The sequence below is a fragment of the Saccopteryx leptura genome, chromosome 2 (genome assembly GCF_036850995.1).
Source record: "Saccopteryx leptura isolate mSacLep1 chromosome 2, mSacLep1_pri_phased_curated, whole genome shotgun sequence".
Taxonomy (NCBI): domain Eukaryota; kingdom Metazoa; phylum Chordata; class Mammalia; order Chiroptera; family Emballonuridae; genus Saccopteryx; species Saccopteryx leptura.
This window is the reverse complement of record NC_089504.1, coordinates 358028341-358045785: the sequence shown is the minus strand read 5'-3', so window position 1 is coordinate 358045785 and position 17445 is coordinate 358028341. Positions and strand designations below refer to the sequence as shown.

Sequence of the window (17445 nt, the reverse complement as noted above, 5' to 3'; positions counted from 1 at the left end):
ATTTTTTTACAGAGACAGAGAGAGAGAGGAGAGAGTCAGAGAGAGGGATAGATAGGGACAAACAGACAGGAACGGAGAGAGATGAGAAGCATCAGTCATCAGTTTTTCATTGCGATACCTTAGTTGTTCATTGATTGCTTTCTCATATGTGCCTCGACCGTGGGCCTTCAGCAGACCAAGTAACCCCTTGCTCAAGCCAGCGACCTTGAGTCCAAGCTGGTGAGCCTTGCTCACACCAGATGAGCCTGCACTCAAGCTGGTGACCTCGGGGTCTCGAACCTGGGTCCTCTGTATCCCAGTCCGATGCTCTATCCACTGCACCACCGCCTAGTCAGGCTTTTCCTTTACTTTTTATTTATTTTTTTTAAATTTTATTTATTCATTTTTAGAGAGGAGAGAGAGCGAGGGAGAGAGAGAGACAGAGAGAGAGAACGGGGAGGAGCTGGAAGCATCAACTTCCATATGTGCCTTGACCAGGCAAGCCCAGGGCTTCGAACCGGCGACCTCAGCATTTCCAGGTCGACGCTTTATCCATTGCGCCACCACAGGTCAGGCCTTAAATAACCAATTTACTTCTTTTTTTTTTTTTTTTAATATTTTATTTATTGATTTTTTAGAGAGAGAGGAGTGAGAGAGAGAGACAGAGAGAGAGAAGGGGGAGGAACAGGAAGCTTCGACTCCCATATGTGCCTTGACCAGGCAAGCCCAAGGTTTCGAACCGGCGACCTCAGTGTTCCAGATCGACGCTTTATCCTACTGCGCCACCACAGGTCAGGCTCCTTTACTTTTTTTTTTTTTTTTTTTTTTTTTTTTTTTTTTAGATTTTTATTTATTTTTATTCATTATATAGAGGGGAGAGAGAGAGAGAGAGAGAGAGAAGGGGGGAGGAGCAGAAAGCATCAACTCCCATATGTGCCTTGACCAGGCAAGCCCAGGGTTTTGAACCGGCAACCTCAGCGTTTCCAGGTTGCCGCTTTATCCACTGCACCACCACAGGTCAGGCGTGGTTTTTTTTTTTTTTTTGTTTGTTTGTTTGTTTGTTTGTTTGTTTGTTTTAGACTTTATTTATTCATTATAGAGAGGGGAGAGAGAGAGAGAGAGAGAAGGGGGGAGGAGCAGGAAACATCAACTCCCATATGTGCCTTGACCAGGCAAGCCCAGGGTTTTGAACCGGCAACCTCAGCGTTTCCAGGTTGACACTTTATCCACTGCGCCACCAAAGGTCAGGCATCCTTTACTTTTTAAAAGAGATTTTATTTATTCATTTGAAAAAGGGAGAGAGGGAAGGAAGTATCAATTCGTAGTTACTTCTTGTCTGTGCCTTGACCGGGCAAGCCTGGGGTTTCAAACCAGTGACCTCAGAGTTCCAGGTCGATGATTTATCCACTGAGCCACCACAGGTCAGGCAAGGCCCCCTTTTCTATGACTTTTCAGTGAGCCAAAGCGGCCCTGTGTAGGTTCTCCTATAGCTTCTTCTCTCCTCAGCCCTTCCTTGTTTCACTGTCCCCAGTTTTAGTAAGAGTACTTCCAAAATAAAAAGAAATCAATCAATCAATCAAACAAACATAAGGTGACCAATCGTCCTTCTTTAGGGAGGACAGTCCTTCTTTTTTTTTTTTACAGAGACAGACAGAGAGTCAGAGAGAGGAATAGACAGGAATAGAGAGAGATGAGAAGCATCAATCATTAGTTTTTCGTTGCAAAATCTTAGTTGTTCATTGATTGATTTCTCATATGTACCTTGACCAGGGGGCTACAGCAGACCAAGTAACCCCTTGCTCGAGCCAGAGACCTTGGGTCCAAGCTGGTGAGCTTTGCTCAAACCAGATGAGCCTGCGCTCAAGCTGGTGACCTCGGGGTCTTGAACCTGGGTCCTCCGCATCCCAGTCCAACGCTCTATCCACTGCGCCACTGCCTAGTCAGGCAACAGTCCTTCTTTTGTAAGTTCTGTCCTCCCTCAAAAAGTGTCCTCCTACATGTCTTCCTTTTTTATATTGGAAGATTAATTTGTAAATGTCCGTATTTGATTGATGCAGTTGATCCATTGCATGTGCTGTGACGTATCTGTATCTAAATGAGTACTTTTTTCTTACAATTATTATTAAAAATTAATAGGGCCTGACCAGGTGGTGGCGCAGTGGATAGAGCGTCGGATTGGGATGTGGAAGGACCCAGGTTCGAGACCCCGAGGTTGCCAGCTTAAGCGCGGATTCATCTGCCTTGAGCAAAGAGCTCACCAGCTTGGACCCAAGGTCGCTGGCTCCAGCAAGGGGTTACTCGGTCTGCTGAAGGCCCACGGACAAGGCACATGTGAGAAAGCAATCAATGAACAGCTAAGAAGTTGCAACGCGCAATGAGAAACTGATGATTGATGCTTCTCATCTCTCTCCGTTCCTGTCTGTCTGTCCCTGTCTATCTCTGCCTCTGTAAAAAAAAAATAAAAAATAAAAAAATTAATAGGCATTTAAGCATAATTACAATATAAAATATTACAAATGTTTTATTATGCATTTATCATATTATAGTGTATTATTGTTGCAATTAATAAAATGTTTCTTTTATTTTCCATATTGTTTTCTTCAATTTATTTTTGTCCTCCTTTTTATTGTAAAAAAGTTGGTCACCTTAAAAAAACATGTCTATCTTTTTCCCAAGACCCTGGTTCCCCAGAGCCAGGACCAAGTCTTACTCATTTTTAGAGTTCCTGTGGACTATCTAACACAGTGCTTGGCCAACTGTCAGCAGCCAATAAATGTGAGTTGAAAGGAAAAAAAGGAGAGAGAGGGAGGAAAAAAGGGAGGGGAAAAGGGAGGGAGAGGAAATGGGAGGGAGGGTAGGAGGGCTGAAGGAGACAGAGGGAGAGTGAAGTGAGTGGGTAAACCAGTCCTGGAGGCTGCAGGGTATGCTGCCAAGGTCCAGAAAGGTTTTTAGGGGTGTGGAAGAGGCAGGGGACACTGGGCCGGCATTGTAGGTGCCCTTGGTGGGGGCCTGGCAGAATCTGTGTCAGAACAAAGTCAGTCTTAATAAAAGAGTGTAGACAGCTCTGAATGGTAATCTGGAATCTCGGAATCTAGGGCAGGCTAGAGAAAGAGGTTTGGCGCATGGTGTCCTGAACAGGTCGGGTAGAGGGGGGAGAGAAAAGCCAGCCCCTGGGAGATTCCTCAGGACACAAGGTCAGGAAGTTGCTACTCAGGACCCCCTTGGTGGGGACTCAGGTGTGTCCAGGCCCCTTAAACTCTGTTGACTGGCTCACACTGGAGGCCCCTGCAAAATTGGCTTCATTATTCAGGTCTTTGCTCAAGTCACACCGCCTTCAACTGAGAGAGGGCTTTGCTGACCACCCACCTAATGTTGCCCTCCTCTACTACTTATTACATTATTGGACTTTATTCCCTTTATAGAGCTACTCACTATCTGAAATAATCTTGCTTACTTATTTCTCTTGTTTATGAGCTGCCTGGCCTCTCTTTCCCTTTTTTGTGAGCTTCCTAAGCACAGAAATTGTCTCTTTTTTATCACTGTACCCTCAGTGTCTGGAACAGTACCTGGCACACAGTAGGTGCTTAGTAAATATCACTTGAATAGACATATCCGAGTGGCCCAGGTTTGTGACTGCTTCAGCAGCACATATACCAAGTGGACCAGGCTGACCCTGAACATTGCCCCGAATGCCGAGTTGAATGCCGAGGATTCTCTACAAAACAATGTGACTGGGTGGAGACCCTGCAAACTCCCGATTAGAAGAGTCCAAGGAGGGACCAAGGATTTGTGTCTTCAACCCTAAAGACTCTCCTGGATCCTCCTTACCCTGGATTTATATATGTCTTAGCTGATCCTTGCAGAAGGGGACAGCAGGTCCAGTGAGTAATTCACCCTGTTGCCTTCCATACTAAAAGGAAGATCTTTATAACAAACTAGCCCCACCCCTAAAAAAAAAAAAAAAAAAAAAAAAAAAAAGCTAGGCCCTGGCTAGGCAGCTCAATTGTATGGAGCTCATCCTAATAAGCAAAGGATGCCAGTTTAATCCCAGTCAGGGTACTCAGAGAAACAAATCAACATTTCTCTGTGTGTCTCTCTCTCCCTTCACCTTCCTCTAAAATCAATCAACATATAAATAAAATTGTACTTCTTCAAGAAAAGAAAAAAAGAATCAACCAATGAATGCATAAATGAGTGGAACAGCAAACTGTTTCTTTCTCTTTCCCTTCCTCTCTCTCTAAATCAGTTAGTAAAAATAAATCAATAATAAATAAAATAGGACTGCACAATTGTACAAAAAGAAGCCAGGAGGCTGGGGCACTGGGATTCCCACAGGGTCTGGAGATGGGGAGTGGGTAAAAACTTTTGTTTTGTTTTCTACGGGAGCCAGCACCAAAGATCACCAGCTGCCCAGATAACAAAATATTATGCTTTCGAAATCTCTTGATGTCAATTCTGCATGAAGAGAATGTGTCACTCAGGACAGAAGCCCTCTTTTGGATTAAGAGTTCTTGAGAGGGAGAAGGACTGAGAGATGGGAACTCAGGGCTGCAGTCTCCGGAGTAACACAACGGTTCCAAAGAAGGCTGAAGACTGGGAGTTGGGGGTTGGGGGCTGGGGACTTGGACATGAGGGTTTCCCAGGGAGCAGGGGGCTGAGGCAGGAGAGTACTACTGGGAGGGGCTGGTGCACCATGGTTCTCCAAAGGTCTGGAGGCTCAGGGCTGGGTCACCATGTTCTTTAAGGGCAGACGTGTTCCAGAATCTGCCTGTTCTTCCTAGTTACGACCAGCACAAGCCAGTTCTTGCTTAATAGAGTAGAATGCAGCAAGTAGACCAAGACTTAAAGAGAAGAGGCTCTCTCCCTCTTCTCTCCTCTCTTTTTCTTTTTCCCTATTGCCTCCACTTCTTTTCCCAAAACCTCTATGACCCTTTCATGCCCCCTGCTGCTCTTTCTTTGAACAGCAGTGGCTTGTCTAAAGGACAACAGAATCCAATCTCTTCCCTTTCCTCCTGACCTCTCAGGACCATCCTCTGAGAAGGAAAGCCAAAGTCTCAAAGGAAGGGGAATAGTTATCTGCTAGAGGAGGTGGGCTCCTATCTCCCAGAAAATAATTTATATCTGCTGTCTGTCTGTGGGTGCTGTTGCTGGGATCTCAGCCTGAGAAGTCAGTGCTTTTTTAAGAAGCCTTCTTCGACCTCCACTCAAGGTTAAGGTTGCTGGTCTACAAGCCTTCTCAAGACCCTGACTGCTGCTCCTTTATGGCATTATCAGAGTTTCCAATTATCCACTTATTTGTTAGTCTTCGATGAACACATGCCTTCCCCAGGGCACCAAGAGGGCAGGAACTAGGGTTATTTTTGTTCATCAACACAAACCAATGCTCAGCACCATGACAGATGCATTGCAGATGTACGATAAATATTTGTTGAATAAATAAATAAATGAGTGACATTCAAAAGGAGTTCTTAGGTGGAGATTTAATGGGTGGTGCTAGTGCTATTGCCTGGGTTCTGGGGACAGCTGTGAGTCCAGATGTCCTGGCTTCTGCTCAGGGCCCGGTCCATGTCCAGTCTCTGGTCTTGTGCCCACAGGCCATCCAAGCAAAAGGAAGCAGAAGAGACCTCTCCTAGAGGGAGGTGGCATGGAGTGGGGCTTAGGGTCGTTTAGAGTCAGTAGCTTCTCCCCACTTTTCCTCCTTTCTTCAAACTAAGTTTTTTAAAGCACTTCCTCCCACTGCCCCCTATCCTTCCTCCTCTCATGGCCTTCTCTTCTGTCCTCTCAAAGGTTTCCTCCCCTAAAAATGAGCTCTTTTCTTATCTTCTCCCTTGGTTTTAGCTGTTTCCTATGGTGTGGTGAGGAACTCAAACATCACTCTTGCTTACCTGGCAAAGTCCCCAGGAAGAGACGCCCCTGGGGGTGGGCCCAGAGGTTGGGGAGGGAGCTAAAGCCCACAGGAGGCAGAGCAAAGATCTCTTTCTTCGGCCCCTGGCTCAGGAGTACCCTGGACACAGCGAGCTTTAGCTGAAGAGGGAGGCCCAAGTCTAGGGGCAGTTCCAGCCTTGGCCCCGACATATAAGACAGCACCACCTTCTGCAGAGTGTGGAACAGGGACATAAATGGGGGTGGTGGTGGTAAAGAATGAACATCTACTCCTTTTGGTTCCACCTCTGGCTGCGTTAATCTGCCTCTTATCAACACCTTCTGTCTACTAGCCATTCCCACCTCCTAAATCCTGCCTCAATTCTCCTGGCTTAACTGTCCATAAAGCCACACCCACCCCAAGTAAATACACAATCTAAATAAAAGCTGTTTACTTGGTGTGAGCAGCTTTAAGCTGTGCCCCTGGCTCCCTACCCTCACCCTTAAGCCATTTTCTTTTTTTTCTTTTTGATTGATTGATTTCAGAAAGACAGAGAGAAAAAGGGAGGAAGAAAGAGAGAGAAAAATAGAGATAGAGATGGAAGCATTCATTTGCTCTTCCACTTAGTTGTGCATTTATTAATTGCTTCCCATATGTGCCCTGACCAGGGATCGAATCTCCAATGTTGGTGTTTAAGGACGACCCTGTAAGCAACTGAGTTAACTGGCCAGAGCCCTCTTAAGCCTTCTTTTTTTTTTTAAGCTTTCTTAATATTGACATTTTAGAGTTTCCTTCCCCCCACTGCTGCCAGGTGCTATCACAGGCAGTGCTCCCTCTTACTTGATCTTGGAGGTGGAGGCTGAGCCAAGGGGGGTTTTCTGGGGTCCCAAGAGCAAGGAGGTGGCCAGAGCCTCCTGCCATCTGGAGTCCTAGGTCCAGAGAGAAGGACCAGGGCTCTACATGAGGCTGGGGAATATCTGGGGGAGAAAACATATCCTTATGAGGCCCCAAGCCTGGGGGTTCATAGAGGGAGGGGGTTAGTGGTGGAAGGAGGTGAAGGAAGGCAAACACAGAGCTGACCATAGAGAGGGAAAAATAGCCTTTACCTTGAAGATTAAATTCTGCACGAGTCCCTAGAGGGAAGAATATCCCAGGTTGGGTCTCTATAGCACAGCTTCTGAGGCTAGCAGGGGCAGACACGGAGAGCTGGGCCTGTCTGTCCAGCCAGTGATCCCTGCGCAGGCAGGCATCCAGGGCAGGCACCAGCTAGAGCCCATGGGATGAAGGGAAGATGCAGGGATGTCAAAAATGGGACATCTGAGCCCAGTGCCAGGCTTCCCACCCTCAGTTTATTCTCTTCCAAGACACAAGCCTTTGGCCTCTCCCCCATGTAGCTCTTATCTCATCCCCTCTTCTCAAAAGTGTGGACATAGACCCCCCCCCCCCATGGCCACCAAACCAGCAATACTTTACCAGCTTGGGTCATGGTTCACCCCTGTGATGCAGTTACCGGCAACCGGAGGTTGGAGGCAGGGAACAGCAGTCCCCCTAGTGCAATCCTCATGATGGGCTGGGGTTTTTTGGCCAGAGGCCCAGAGACTTGTCTCAGATACAGCACTTCCTCCCCATCCACCGCCAGCAGCACTGAATCCCCAATGGCCTTCACTTCTATCTGCACAAGGGAGGAGAGAAGCAGAATCAGAGATCCCTGGAGCCTGCCTCTACCAATTTCTTCAGGGTCAGCCAAGTACAGTATAGTGGAAAGAACATGTATTTGAAGTCAGCCAACATCCTTGGCTCACTTAGGACTTGTCACTTACATACTGACTGAGCTTTAGAATTCCCTTCTGGAAAAATGGGGGTTTTATATGGATTAAATGAAATAACAATGGTAACAGGATGCCCAATCAATTGATTCTGTTCCCTTTCGTCAGATCAGCTCAAGATACCTTGCCCCCCCCCTAGCCTGACCTGTGGTGGCGCAGTGGGTAAAAGCATCGACCTGGAGCACTGAGGTTGCTGGTTCAAAGCCCCGGGCTTCCCTGGTCAAGGCACATATGGGAGTTGATGCTTTCTGCTCCTCCCTCCCTTCTCTCTCTGTCTCTCTCTCTCCAAAATGAATAAATAAAATTTAAAAAAAAAAAGCTAAAAAATTTTTTTGAAAAAAAGATACCTTGCCCCCCTAGAATCTATGTAAACACAATAAATTAAAAAAAAGAGAGATACCCTGTCCCCCAGGACCAGGTCTGGCTTACCTGGTGCCACCTCCCATTGTCCAGCCGGGGTCCAGCGCCCACTGTAAGCTGGGCCCAGGGATTGTACAGCTGGATCTCTGGCCGGCCATCCCGAAGTCCCAGCACAAACCAGTCATCCCTTGGGTTGGTATCACCATAAAAAATCACTCCCTCTGGATCCCAGGTTCGAAGTTCAAAGAAGGAAGAGGTTCTGGAAGGACACAGAAGGAAGAACCGTGTATGGGGTGTGCCCTTTGAGGGTAAATGTGGGCTTTGGGGAGTTTGGGAGGTAAGAGAAAGAGGACAGTGGGACAGGGAAAAGAGAAGAGCTCATGACAGTGGTAGAGTCAGGGGACTAGGGTAATCTCATACTTTGTAATCTTGGTGAGGTTAAAGGTCATGATGGAGACAGGCTCTTGTCCCAGACCATTGCTGAGGTGCACAGCAGGAAGGTCCTGGATCCCCTATCAGGGAAAAGAATTAATTAATTTAAAAAGTAAATGAATAAGGACATGCCAGAGACAGAGGGAGAGGTGGTGGTATAGGACCAGAGCAGGAGAATGGAAGAGGGCAGAGACAAAGTTTAGCTCACTTAGACACATGGGCTGAGTACCCTGTCTTGCTTCTGCACCTGGGTGGAGGGAATCTGTCTCAGAACCCGTCCCTGGTGGTAAGGAGGTGGCAGCAGCAGCAGCAGCGGCAGCAGCAGCCAACACGGTTTGGCCAGAGATCCTCTGCACTCCATGATCAGCTGCAGTCCGCTCTGTGGCTCAGACAACTCTGGGAGAATGCGTAGGAACAGTCAACCTTGCACATGGTCGCATGGTCAGAGGAAGGTTAAAGGTTGCCCCGGGGGGAGGAAGGGGGGCTGGAGACAGGGGCACTGACCCTACCACCGGTGTGAGTGGACAAATGGGGTGAGGGACAGAGTTCCTCCAACACCCTCCCCCACTGCAGAGAAAGTTTGAGCTGAGAGAGGGCACCCCATTTTCCCTCTCCTCCTCTAGTGCCTAACCTGGGCCCTCTGGAATCAGCCTTCTGCCCACCTGGGGAGGATGCCTGGACAGGCCTGAGGTGGAGAAAGAGCCTTGTTCTGCTCCTCAAGCAGCATCCCAGTCAGGATTGGAGTCAAGACACATCATCCCAAATATCTAGCTGAGTGACTGGGCAGGTCACTCTGCGGTTGCGCATTAGTGTCCTTGTCTGTAAAATGTGAAAATTAGTATCTACTTTATGTGGTTACTGTGAACGAGGATTGAGACAATGCAGGCACAGTGCCTGGTATCTCCTCTAAGAGCCTCCCTCATTTTCCCAGACCTCGGAAGCTTGCCTCATAGGGCAGTATTGTCTATTGAGTGTGATTTAGTGAATACTAAATTATTTTCTTTTATTCATTTACTACAAGCCCTAACCATCTACCAACAGAAATTCATCACCCTCTCTTTGGCCCATTTTTAAAATACAAAAGATCCCAGGAAAGTAACACTTTGAGCCACCCAAGAGCCATAATTAAACAGCTTTCAGAGCTGGGAGTTTTAGGGCTTCCTCAGGGTCTGGGTAGGCTTGCACTGGTGAGTGAGAGTAAAGGGTAGAGCAGATCATCACGGCACACTTCAATTAAAGAAGGACCTAGGGTTCTTCCTTTGAGCCCTGGGGTTTCTCCAACGCAGGTTGGACGTCCCCTATCAACAGCAAGAGAGCACCTGGCAGCCAGGCCTTGACCCCTGCCCGCGGTGCCCAGTCACCACCAGATCCAGCCAAGGGGAGCAGCTGCGGGGGCGGGGACGTTCCTACTCTGCGAGCTGATTGGTTGGCAGGTGCGCGCCTGCTTCAGTGGAATTTAGGGTCCACTGGGTAGCGAGGACCGTCTCGCTTGACCGCTCCCACTGCCCCGAGGTAGCCAGGATCGGGCTTCTGCTTCCCAGCCCGCGGTCCCCGCCACCGCCTCGTTCCCCCGGTTTCTCGGTGTCCGAAGTTGTAGGCCCTTTAAAGTGCCCCGTTGCCCTTCACCGAGTCCTGCGAACAAAACTGGGGATCGTGGATTCGGTCTCGGACGGTGGGGATCGGGATGGTTTATGTGCGGATCCGAGAAGCCAAGGAGGGAGACTGTGGAAATATTCTGAGGATGATTCAGGTTAAGTCTGTGGGCCAGAAACCAGGGTCTCCGGGAGGGTAAGAGCGTCGTTGGTTGAAGGGGCGGGGAGGAGGCAGAGGGTGAGGAGGAAGTGGGCGCTGGGGGAGGAGGTGAGAGCAGGGGGAGGTGGTGGGAGTTGGGGAAGAAGGTGGGATTGGGGGAGGAAGTCGGAGTTGGGGGAGGAGGTTTGAAGAGGGAGAGGTGGTGGGGTTAGGGGAGGAGGTGAGAGCAGGGGAAGGGGGTGGGGGGTTGGGGAGGAGGTGGGAGCAGGGGGTGGGGCATACCCTGGGGTCCTCCTCCCCGAGCAGTGGGGACTTTGTGCGTTAATCTGCTCTCTATCCCCGTGCCGTGCCGTAGGAATTAGCCGAGTTTGAGAAACTCTCGGATCAGGTGAAGATCTCTGAAGAAGGTCAGCACCACGGTCCTGACAGAGGCTGGGAGGAAGTGAGGGATGGGTTCCCCAGGCAGTATCTCCAGGCTGGGCACACACCCAGGCGGTCGGTTGTTCTCTCTTGGTCACAATTTCTATTTGTGCAGCCCTGAGGGCAGATGGCTTTGGAGAGAATCCTGTCTATCACTGCTTGGTAGCAGAGAGCCTTCCCGACCCCGGAGTGCCACAGGGTAAGAACACACTCTTACCTCAGAGATCTCCTGGCCAGGCAGCCTCAGAGGTCTCTCCCCGTGGCACCCAGTGGCCTGACCTCTTTTCTCTATCTTTTTCAGGGCCCTGCGTGGTGGGCTATGGGCTATACTATTTCATCTACAGCACATGGAAGGGACGCAACATTTATCTGGAAGACATCTATGTTAAGCCGGAATACCGGGGTACAGGGCAAAAGCTGAGGCTGGGGTGGGAAGAAGCAGCCCATAGACTTGACCTCCATCTAATCCCAGTCTGTGGCCTTTTCTGATCCCCTTCAACTCACACAGTCCCTCTTTTTGCCTCTTCCCCTCTCCACATTAGGTCAAGGGATTGGATCCAAAATAATCAAAAAGGTGGCTGAGGTGAGGAGGGTAAATGGGGCCATGAGCCAGTCCTGGAAAGGCAAAAGTATGTGGGAGGCACCCAGCTTGACCTGAGGCTGGGAACCCTTTCCCAGGAAAGTTAGTGATGTCTATTTCCACAGGTAGCCCTGGATAAGGGTTGCTCCCAGTTCCGCCTATCCGTCCTGGACTGGAACACCAGGGCCATGGACTTGTACAAGGCCCTAGGAGCCCAAGATCTGACTGAAACTGAGGGCTGGCACTCCTTCCGCTTTGAAGGAGAGGTAATGAAGAAGTTGGCAGGGAAGTGACACCATCCCTTGGGAACCTCACTCTTCTTCCCCCACTAGCTTGAGAGACTAAACTCCTCAGAGACTATCTCCACTGCCAAAGGCCTCCCTGAAGGAAGAAGAGTTAGGTATAATATTCCTAAAATACAGAAGGAGCAGAATTGAGGAAAAGATCTTACCACTTCCTTATTGAGGGTGAAAAATAAATGGTAATTATTGATAATTCCTATGTCTTGATGTGGTATGGGGTAGAGGAGTTGATGACTTGATATGCTTCAGACATTTTATGACCTTTTCTTGGTGTTCTGGTCAGTGGATGTTGCTCCTGGGGGCAAAAGTGGGCCCAAGGTGACTTTCACCATTAGTGGGCTAGATTCTTGGCTCTGGCCTGTGGAATATAAAGAAAAGAAGAGCAAGGGGCCAGCTTGACATATCAGGATTGTTGGTCACATTTGGGACCCAGACAAAGGCCTTCAATGAATGTCTGGAGCTGTGTGGGATCCAAGACTGAAGCAGGCCCAGAGAGCTGTCTGCCACCTGGTGGTAGTATTTTAGGGGCACTGCGAAGGCTCAGCTATCAAGTGCTCTTCAAAAGTCTTTACAAAGCCTTCATTTGTTCAGTTCAGCAAAACCAAAGCAAACTGCCTGACCAGGCAAGTGCTCTTCAAAAGTCTTTACAAAGCCTTCATTTTCAGTTCAGCAAAACCAAAGCAAACTGCCTGACCAGGCGGTGGCGCAGTGGATAGAGCATCGGACTGGGATGCAGAGGACCCAGGTTCGAGACCCCGAGGTCGCCAGCTTGAGCGCGGGCTCATCTGGCTTGAGCAAAAAAAGCTCACCAGCTTGGACCCAAGGTCGCTGGCTTGAGCAAAGGACTACTCGGTCTGCTGAAGGCCCACGGTCAAGGCACATATGAGAAAGCAATCAATGAACAACTAAGTTGTCGCAACAAAAAACTAATGATTGATGCTTCTCATCTCTCTCCGTTCCTGTCTGTCCCTATCTATCCCTCTCTCTGACTCTCTCTCTGTCCCTGTAAAAACAAAAACAAAAAAATACCCGAAGCAAACCTTTAGTTACTCATGGAGGGGAATGGGCTCATACCCTCTTTTATAATATTTTATTACACAAAAACTGCAGGTTTGTTGTATAAAATTGGAAAGTAAACGTAAAATAAAAATAGAATCCATACTTACATAGCTGTATTAGCCCTTTGGTATCCATTCTTCAGAGTTTTTCAATGTACTGTATTTCCCCATGTATAAGATGCATTTTTGGAAAAATTTGGAGTCTAAAAAGTACATGCGTCTTATACAGTAGTTGTAGGGGTTTTTTTACTTGCATTTCCCACTTTTTTGTGCTTGTTTTTGTGCTCATTGTTGAAGACAGTGATTGAGTCATTAGACACAGTTGAGGACAAGCTAATGGATGGGAGTTTTGACAGTGATGAGGAGTTGTATGAATTTTATGATGAATAAAACTTGAGCTCAATAACTTTATGTAATACATTTGTTTTTCAAATTTTGGGACCCAAAATTAAGGTACATCTTATACATGGGAGTGTCTTATACATGGGAGAAATATGGTATATATATACATATTATTAGTTAAGTGTATACGGATTTATGAGATCATACTCTTTGCAAACTTTTTTTATTTAATGTATTAGAAGCATCTTCTCATGCTATTAAACATGCATTTCTCGCCTGACCAGGCAGTGGCACAGTGGATAGAGTGTCAGACTGGGATACAGAGGACCCAGGTTTGAGACCCCGAGGTCGCCAGCTTGAGCGCGGGCTCATCTGGTTTGAGCAAAAGCTCACCAGCTTGGACCCAAGGTCGCTGGCTTGAGCAAGGGGGTTACTCGATCTGCTGGAGGCCCACGGTCAAGGCACATATGAGAAAGCAATCAATGAACAACGAAGGTCTCGCAATGAAAAACTGAAGATTGATGCTTCTCATCTCTCTCCATTCCTGTCTGTCTGTCCCTGTCTATCCCTCTCTCTGACTCTCTCTCTGTCCCTGTAAAAATAAAACAAAAAACCCCCAAAACATACATTTTTCACTTTCCATGGTGGCATGTTATTCTCTTTGTGGATGAGTAGTTGGTTAAATGATCATAATTTAGACACTGAAAGGGGACGAGCAGGTAACTTAAATGTGTAAATTATAACCTGACCAGGTGGTAGCGCAGTGGATAGAGTGTCGGACTGGGATGCGGAGGACCCAGGTTTGAGACCCCGAGGTCGCCAGCTTGAGCGCGGGCTCATCTGGCTTGAGCAACAAAAAAAAAAGCTCACCAGCTTAGACCCAAGGTCGCTGGCTTGAGCAAGGGGTTATTCGGTCTGCTGAAGGCCCGCGGTCAAAGCACAAATGAGAAAGCAATCAATGAACAACTAAGATGTCGCAATGAAAAAAAACCCTGATGATTGATGCTTCTCATCTCTTTCCATTCCTGTCTGTCCCTATCTATCCCTCTCTCTGACTCTTTCTCTGTCCCTGTAAAAAAAGAAAAAGTATAAAATGTAAGAAGCAGAATCTATGGAAGTCTAAAGAGTTGAAGATTTATCTTAAAATTCAAATGAAAAGAATATATGATTCAAACAGAACAAACACTTCAGGGTCCCAAATTCTCCCTGAGTGGTACCAATTTTTGGCCCTTAAAACCAGTTTACTGCAGATGGGCCTTAAGGACTATCTTGATCAAGAGACAGTGAAGTTAGCCACTTCCATAGATAAGAACCAGACAAATCCAGTCTCATCCTTGGTTCATCTCAATCTGGCAGGAATTAATATCTTTTAAACATGATCAATTTAGCCTGACCAGGCAGTGGCGCAGTGGATAGAGCACCGGACTGGGATGCGGAAGACCCAGGTTCGAGACCCCAAGGTCACCAGCTTGAGCGCAGGCTCATCTGGTTTGAGCAAAAAAAAAGCTCACCAGTCTGACCTGTGGTGGCACAGTGGATAAAGTGTCGACCTGGAAATGCTGAGGTCGCTGGTTCAAAACCCTGGTCTTGCCTGGTCAAGGCACATATGGGAGTTGATGCTTCCAGCTCCTCCCCCCTTCTCTCTCTCTCTCTCTCTCTCTGTCTCTCTACCTCTCTCTCCCCTCTCTAAAAAAAAAAAAAAAAAAAAAAAGCTCACCAGCTTGAGCCCAAGGTTGCTGGCTCAAGCAAGGGGTTGCTCAGTCTGTTGAAGGCCCGTGGTCAAGGCACATATGAGAAAGCAATCAATGAACAACTAAGGTGTTGCAACGCACAGCGAAAAAACTAATGATTGATGCTTCTCATCTCTCCATTCCTCTCTGTCTGTCCCTGTCTATCCCTCTCTCTCTCTCTTTGTCTCTGTAAAAAAAAAAAAAAAAAAAAACCAAAAAACTTGATAAATTTAGAGATGGAGCTTTTTTTTTTTTTTTTGTATTTTTCTGAAGCTGGAAACGGGGAGGCAGTCAGACAGACTCCCGCATACGCCCGACCGGGATCCACCCAGCATGCCCACCAGGGAGCGATGCTCTGCCCATCCGGGGCGAAGATCTGTTGCGACCAGAGCCACTCTAGTGCCTGGGGCAGAGGCCATGGAGCCATCCCCAGCGCCGGGCCATCTTTTGCTCCAATGGAGCCTTGGCTGCGGGAGGGGAAGAGAGAGACAGAGAGGAAGGAGAGGGGGAGGGGTGGAGAAGCAGATGGGCGCCTCTCCTGTGTGCCTTGGCTGAGAATCGAACCTGGGATTTCTGCACGCCAGGCCGACACTCTACCACTGAGCCAACCGGCCAGGGCCTAGAGATGGAGCTTTTTAAAGTTAAATTTTAATGCAAAATGGGTTATTTCTAGAAGGATACACAAACAAGCAGAGAGTGAAGTTGCCTCTTGAAAGAGAAGCTGGGTGGCCAAGGGACAGTAGGAAGGAGACTACTTTTCTTATACACCACTTTGAAATTCTGATGCAATGCCCATAAATTACTTTGAAAAAAAGTTTAATAATAAAACAGAAGAAAAGGGTCTAAACTAGGAAACTTCCAAAATTTATCTTGCCCTCATCTTGTTTGTCTTTTCAGAGGTTACACCTTTTTTTTAATTTTTTTTTTTTTTTTTTTAGGTAGGGTAATATAGAGAGTGACGTTGGGCTTAAGCCAGTGACCATGGGGTCATATCTATGATCCCACAGTCAAGCCAGCGACCTCAGTGTTTCAAACCTGAGTCCTCAACATCCCAGGTTGACACTCTATCCACTGTGCCACCACCTGGTCAGGCTACCTTCTTTATTTTCTGCTTACTTTCTGGGAGATCTAAATTTCCTTTCCAACCTTTTTTATTTCTACATTTATATATATATTTTTTTATTTTTTATTTTATTTTATTTTATTTATTTATTCATTTTAGAGAGGAGAGGGAGAGACAGAGAGAGGAGAGACAGAGAGAGAGAAGGGGGGAGGAGCTGGAAGCATCAACTCCCATATGTACCTTGACCAGGCAAGCCCAGGGTTTTGAACCGGCGACCTCAGCATTTCCAGGTCGACGCTTTATCCACTGCGCCACCACAGGTCAGGCATATATATATATATTTTAATTTAATTTAATTTTTTTCAGAGACAGAGAGAGTCAGAGAGAGGGATAGATAGAGACAGACAGATGGGAACGGAGAGAGATGAGAAGCATCAATCATCAGGTTTTTTTTGTTGTGACACTCTAACTGTTCATTGATTGCTTTCCCATATGTGCCCTGACCGTGGTCCTTCAGCAGACTGAGTGACCCCTTGCTCAAACCAGTGACCTTAGGTCCAAGCTGGTGAGCTTTTGCTCAAACCAGATAAACCTGCACTCAAGCTGGCGACCTCAGGGTCTCGAACCTGTGTCTTCTGCATCCCAGTCCGACGCTCTATCCACTGCGCCACCGCCTGGTCAGGCCTTTTCTTTTTTTTCAAATATTTTATTTATTGCCTTACCTGTAGTGGCACAGTGAAAGATGAGAAGCCTGAGCTCATAGTTGCGGCACCTTAGTTGTTCATTGATTGCTTCTCGTATGTGACTGAGGTGCTACAGCTGAGCCAGTGACCCCTTGTTCAAGCTAGCTAGCTTGGGCTCAAGCCAGTGACCATGATGACATGTCTATCCCACGCTCAACCCAGTGACCACGGGGTTTTCAACCTGGATCCTCACTCTATCCATTGTGCCACCACCTGGTCAGGCTGAATTTCTTATTTTAGTTGGAGGATCCAAAATTTTCTCTGCACTATTCTCTATAACCATGTTTTCTACTTTGTAGTTCCTCAGCATTTTAATTATCATATCTTATGCTGAGCTAAGTGGCATTTGCTTTTTACTACTGCCTTGAAATTCTTTTTTTTTTTTTTATGTTAACAAGAGGGCTAGGGAGAGATAGAGACAGAGAGACAAAAACATCAATCTGTTCCTTGTATGTGCCCTGATCCAGGATGGAACTGCCAACTTCTGTGCTTGGTGATGATGCTCTAACCACTTTAACCTTTCATTATATGCATGATCAGAGTCTTCTCAAAGCAAGAACGTCACTCAAATTTCCTATTGCACAGAGTTATTGATATTCAAAAGAGTCGGTATGTATGTATGTGTGCATGAACTGTAAAGTGACCCGCACGCGCACGGAACACTTTTTTTTTTTGACTCCTCCTCTTTTTTGCTTTGGAGCGTGCGCACCAAAAAAGACAAAGGTGGGGAAAGTGACCAAGCAGTCACTCAGGCGCATGCTCTTCTCTAACGCGTCCAAGCCTGGTGGAGCTCACAGTGAAGTGGGTGGGGTCTGCCGACCAACAGAAATCCAATCCGACTGAGCGAACGCGGCTCCTCCCTCCCCATGATTGGTTAGCTCTCAGTGTTGTGGGGCGCGGAAAGGGAGTGTTGGAGCTGTTCGAGTGGTGGGTTGGCGAAGAAAGAGCGCCAATCTCGTTCTGCGCAAGCGCAAGTAAGTAACCAAGAGAGGGCG

The 17445-nt window shown here is 47.4% G+C and overlaps 2 protein-coding genes and 1 pseudogene across 3 annotated transcripts; 1 reads left to right on the top strand and 2 right to left on the bottom strand.

The window, feature by feature from the left end:
- Positions 1 to 4358: 4358 nt before the first annotated feature.
- LOC136396144 (U11 spliceosomal RNA) lies at positions 4359 to 4476 on the bottom strand (annotated as a pseudogene).
- A 970-nt stretch (positions 4477 to 5446) lies between these two features.
- SHBG (sex hormone binding globulin) lies at positions 5447 to 9975 on the bottom strand. 2 transcript variants are annotated; one of them, XM_066364776.1, is made up of 10 exons: positions 9780 to 9975; positions 9123 to 9279; positions 8690 to 8856; positions 8449 to 8540; positions 8098 to 8287; positions 7353 to 7514; positions 6949 to 7108; positions 6683 to 6819; positions 5865 to 6072; positions 5447 to 5608 (listed from the first exon to the last, which is right to left on the bottom strand). In XM_066364776.1, the coding sequence occupies exons 3-10, from the start codon at positions 8819 to 8821 to the stop codon at positions 5460 to 5462; spliced, it is 1230 nt and encodes a 409-aa protein (XP_066220873.1). In that variant the 5' UTR covers positions 8822 to 8856; positions 9123 to 9279; positions 9780 to 9975; the 3' UTR covers positions 5447 to 5459. The 2 variants fall into 2 exon arrangements, with proteins under 2 accessions (XP_066220873.1, XP_066220874.1); XM_066364777.1 differs by having other exon boundaries at positions 8708 to 8856; positions 9780 to 9972.
- A 27-nt stretch (positions 9976 to 10002) lies between these two features.
- Positions 10003 to 11707, top strand: SAT2 (spermidine/spermine N1-acetyltransferase family member 2). Its single transcript, XM_066364778.1, has 6 exons — positions 10003 to 10210; positions 10568 to 10619; positions 10748 to 10831; positions 10934 to 11035; positions 11175 to 11215; positions 11338 to 11707. The coding sequence occupies exons 1-6, from the start codon at positions 10145 to 10147 to the stop codon at positions 11503 to 11505; spliced, it is 513 nt and encodes a 170-aa protein (XP_066220875.1). The 5' UTR covers positions 10003 to 10144; the 3' UTR covers positions 11506 to 11707.
- The last annotated feature ends 5738 nt before the right edge of the window (positions 11708 to 17445 follow it).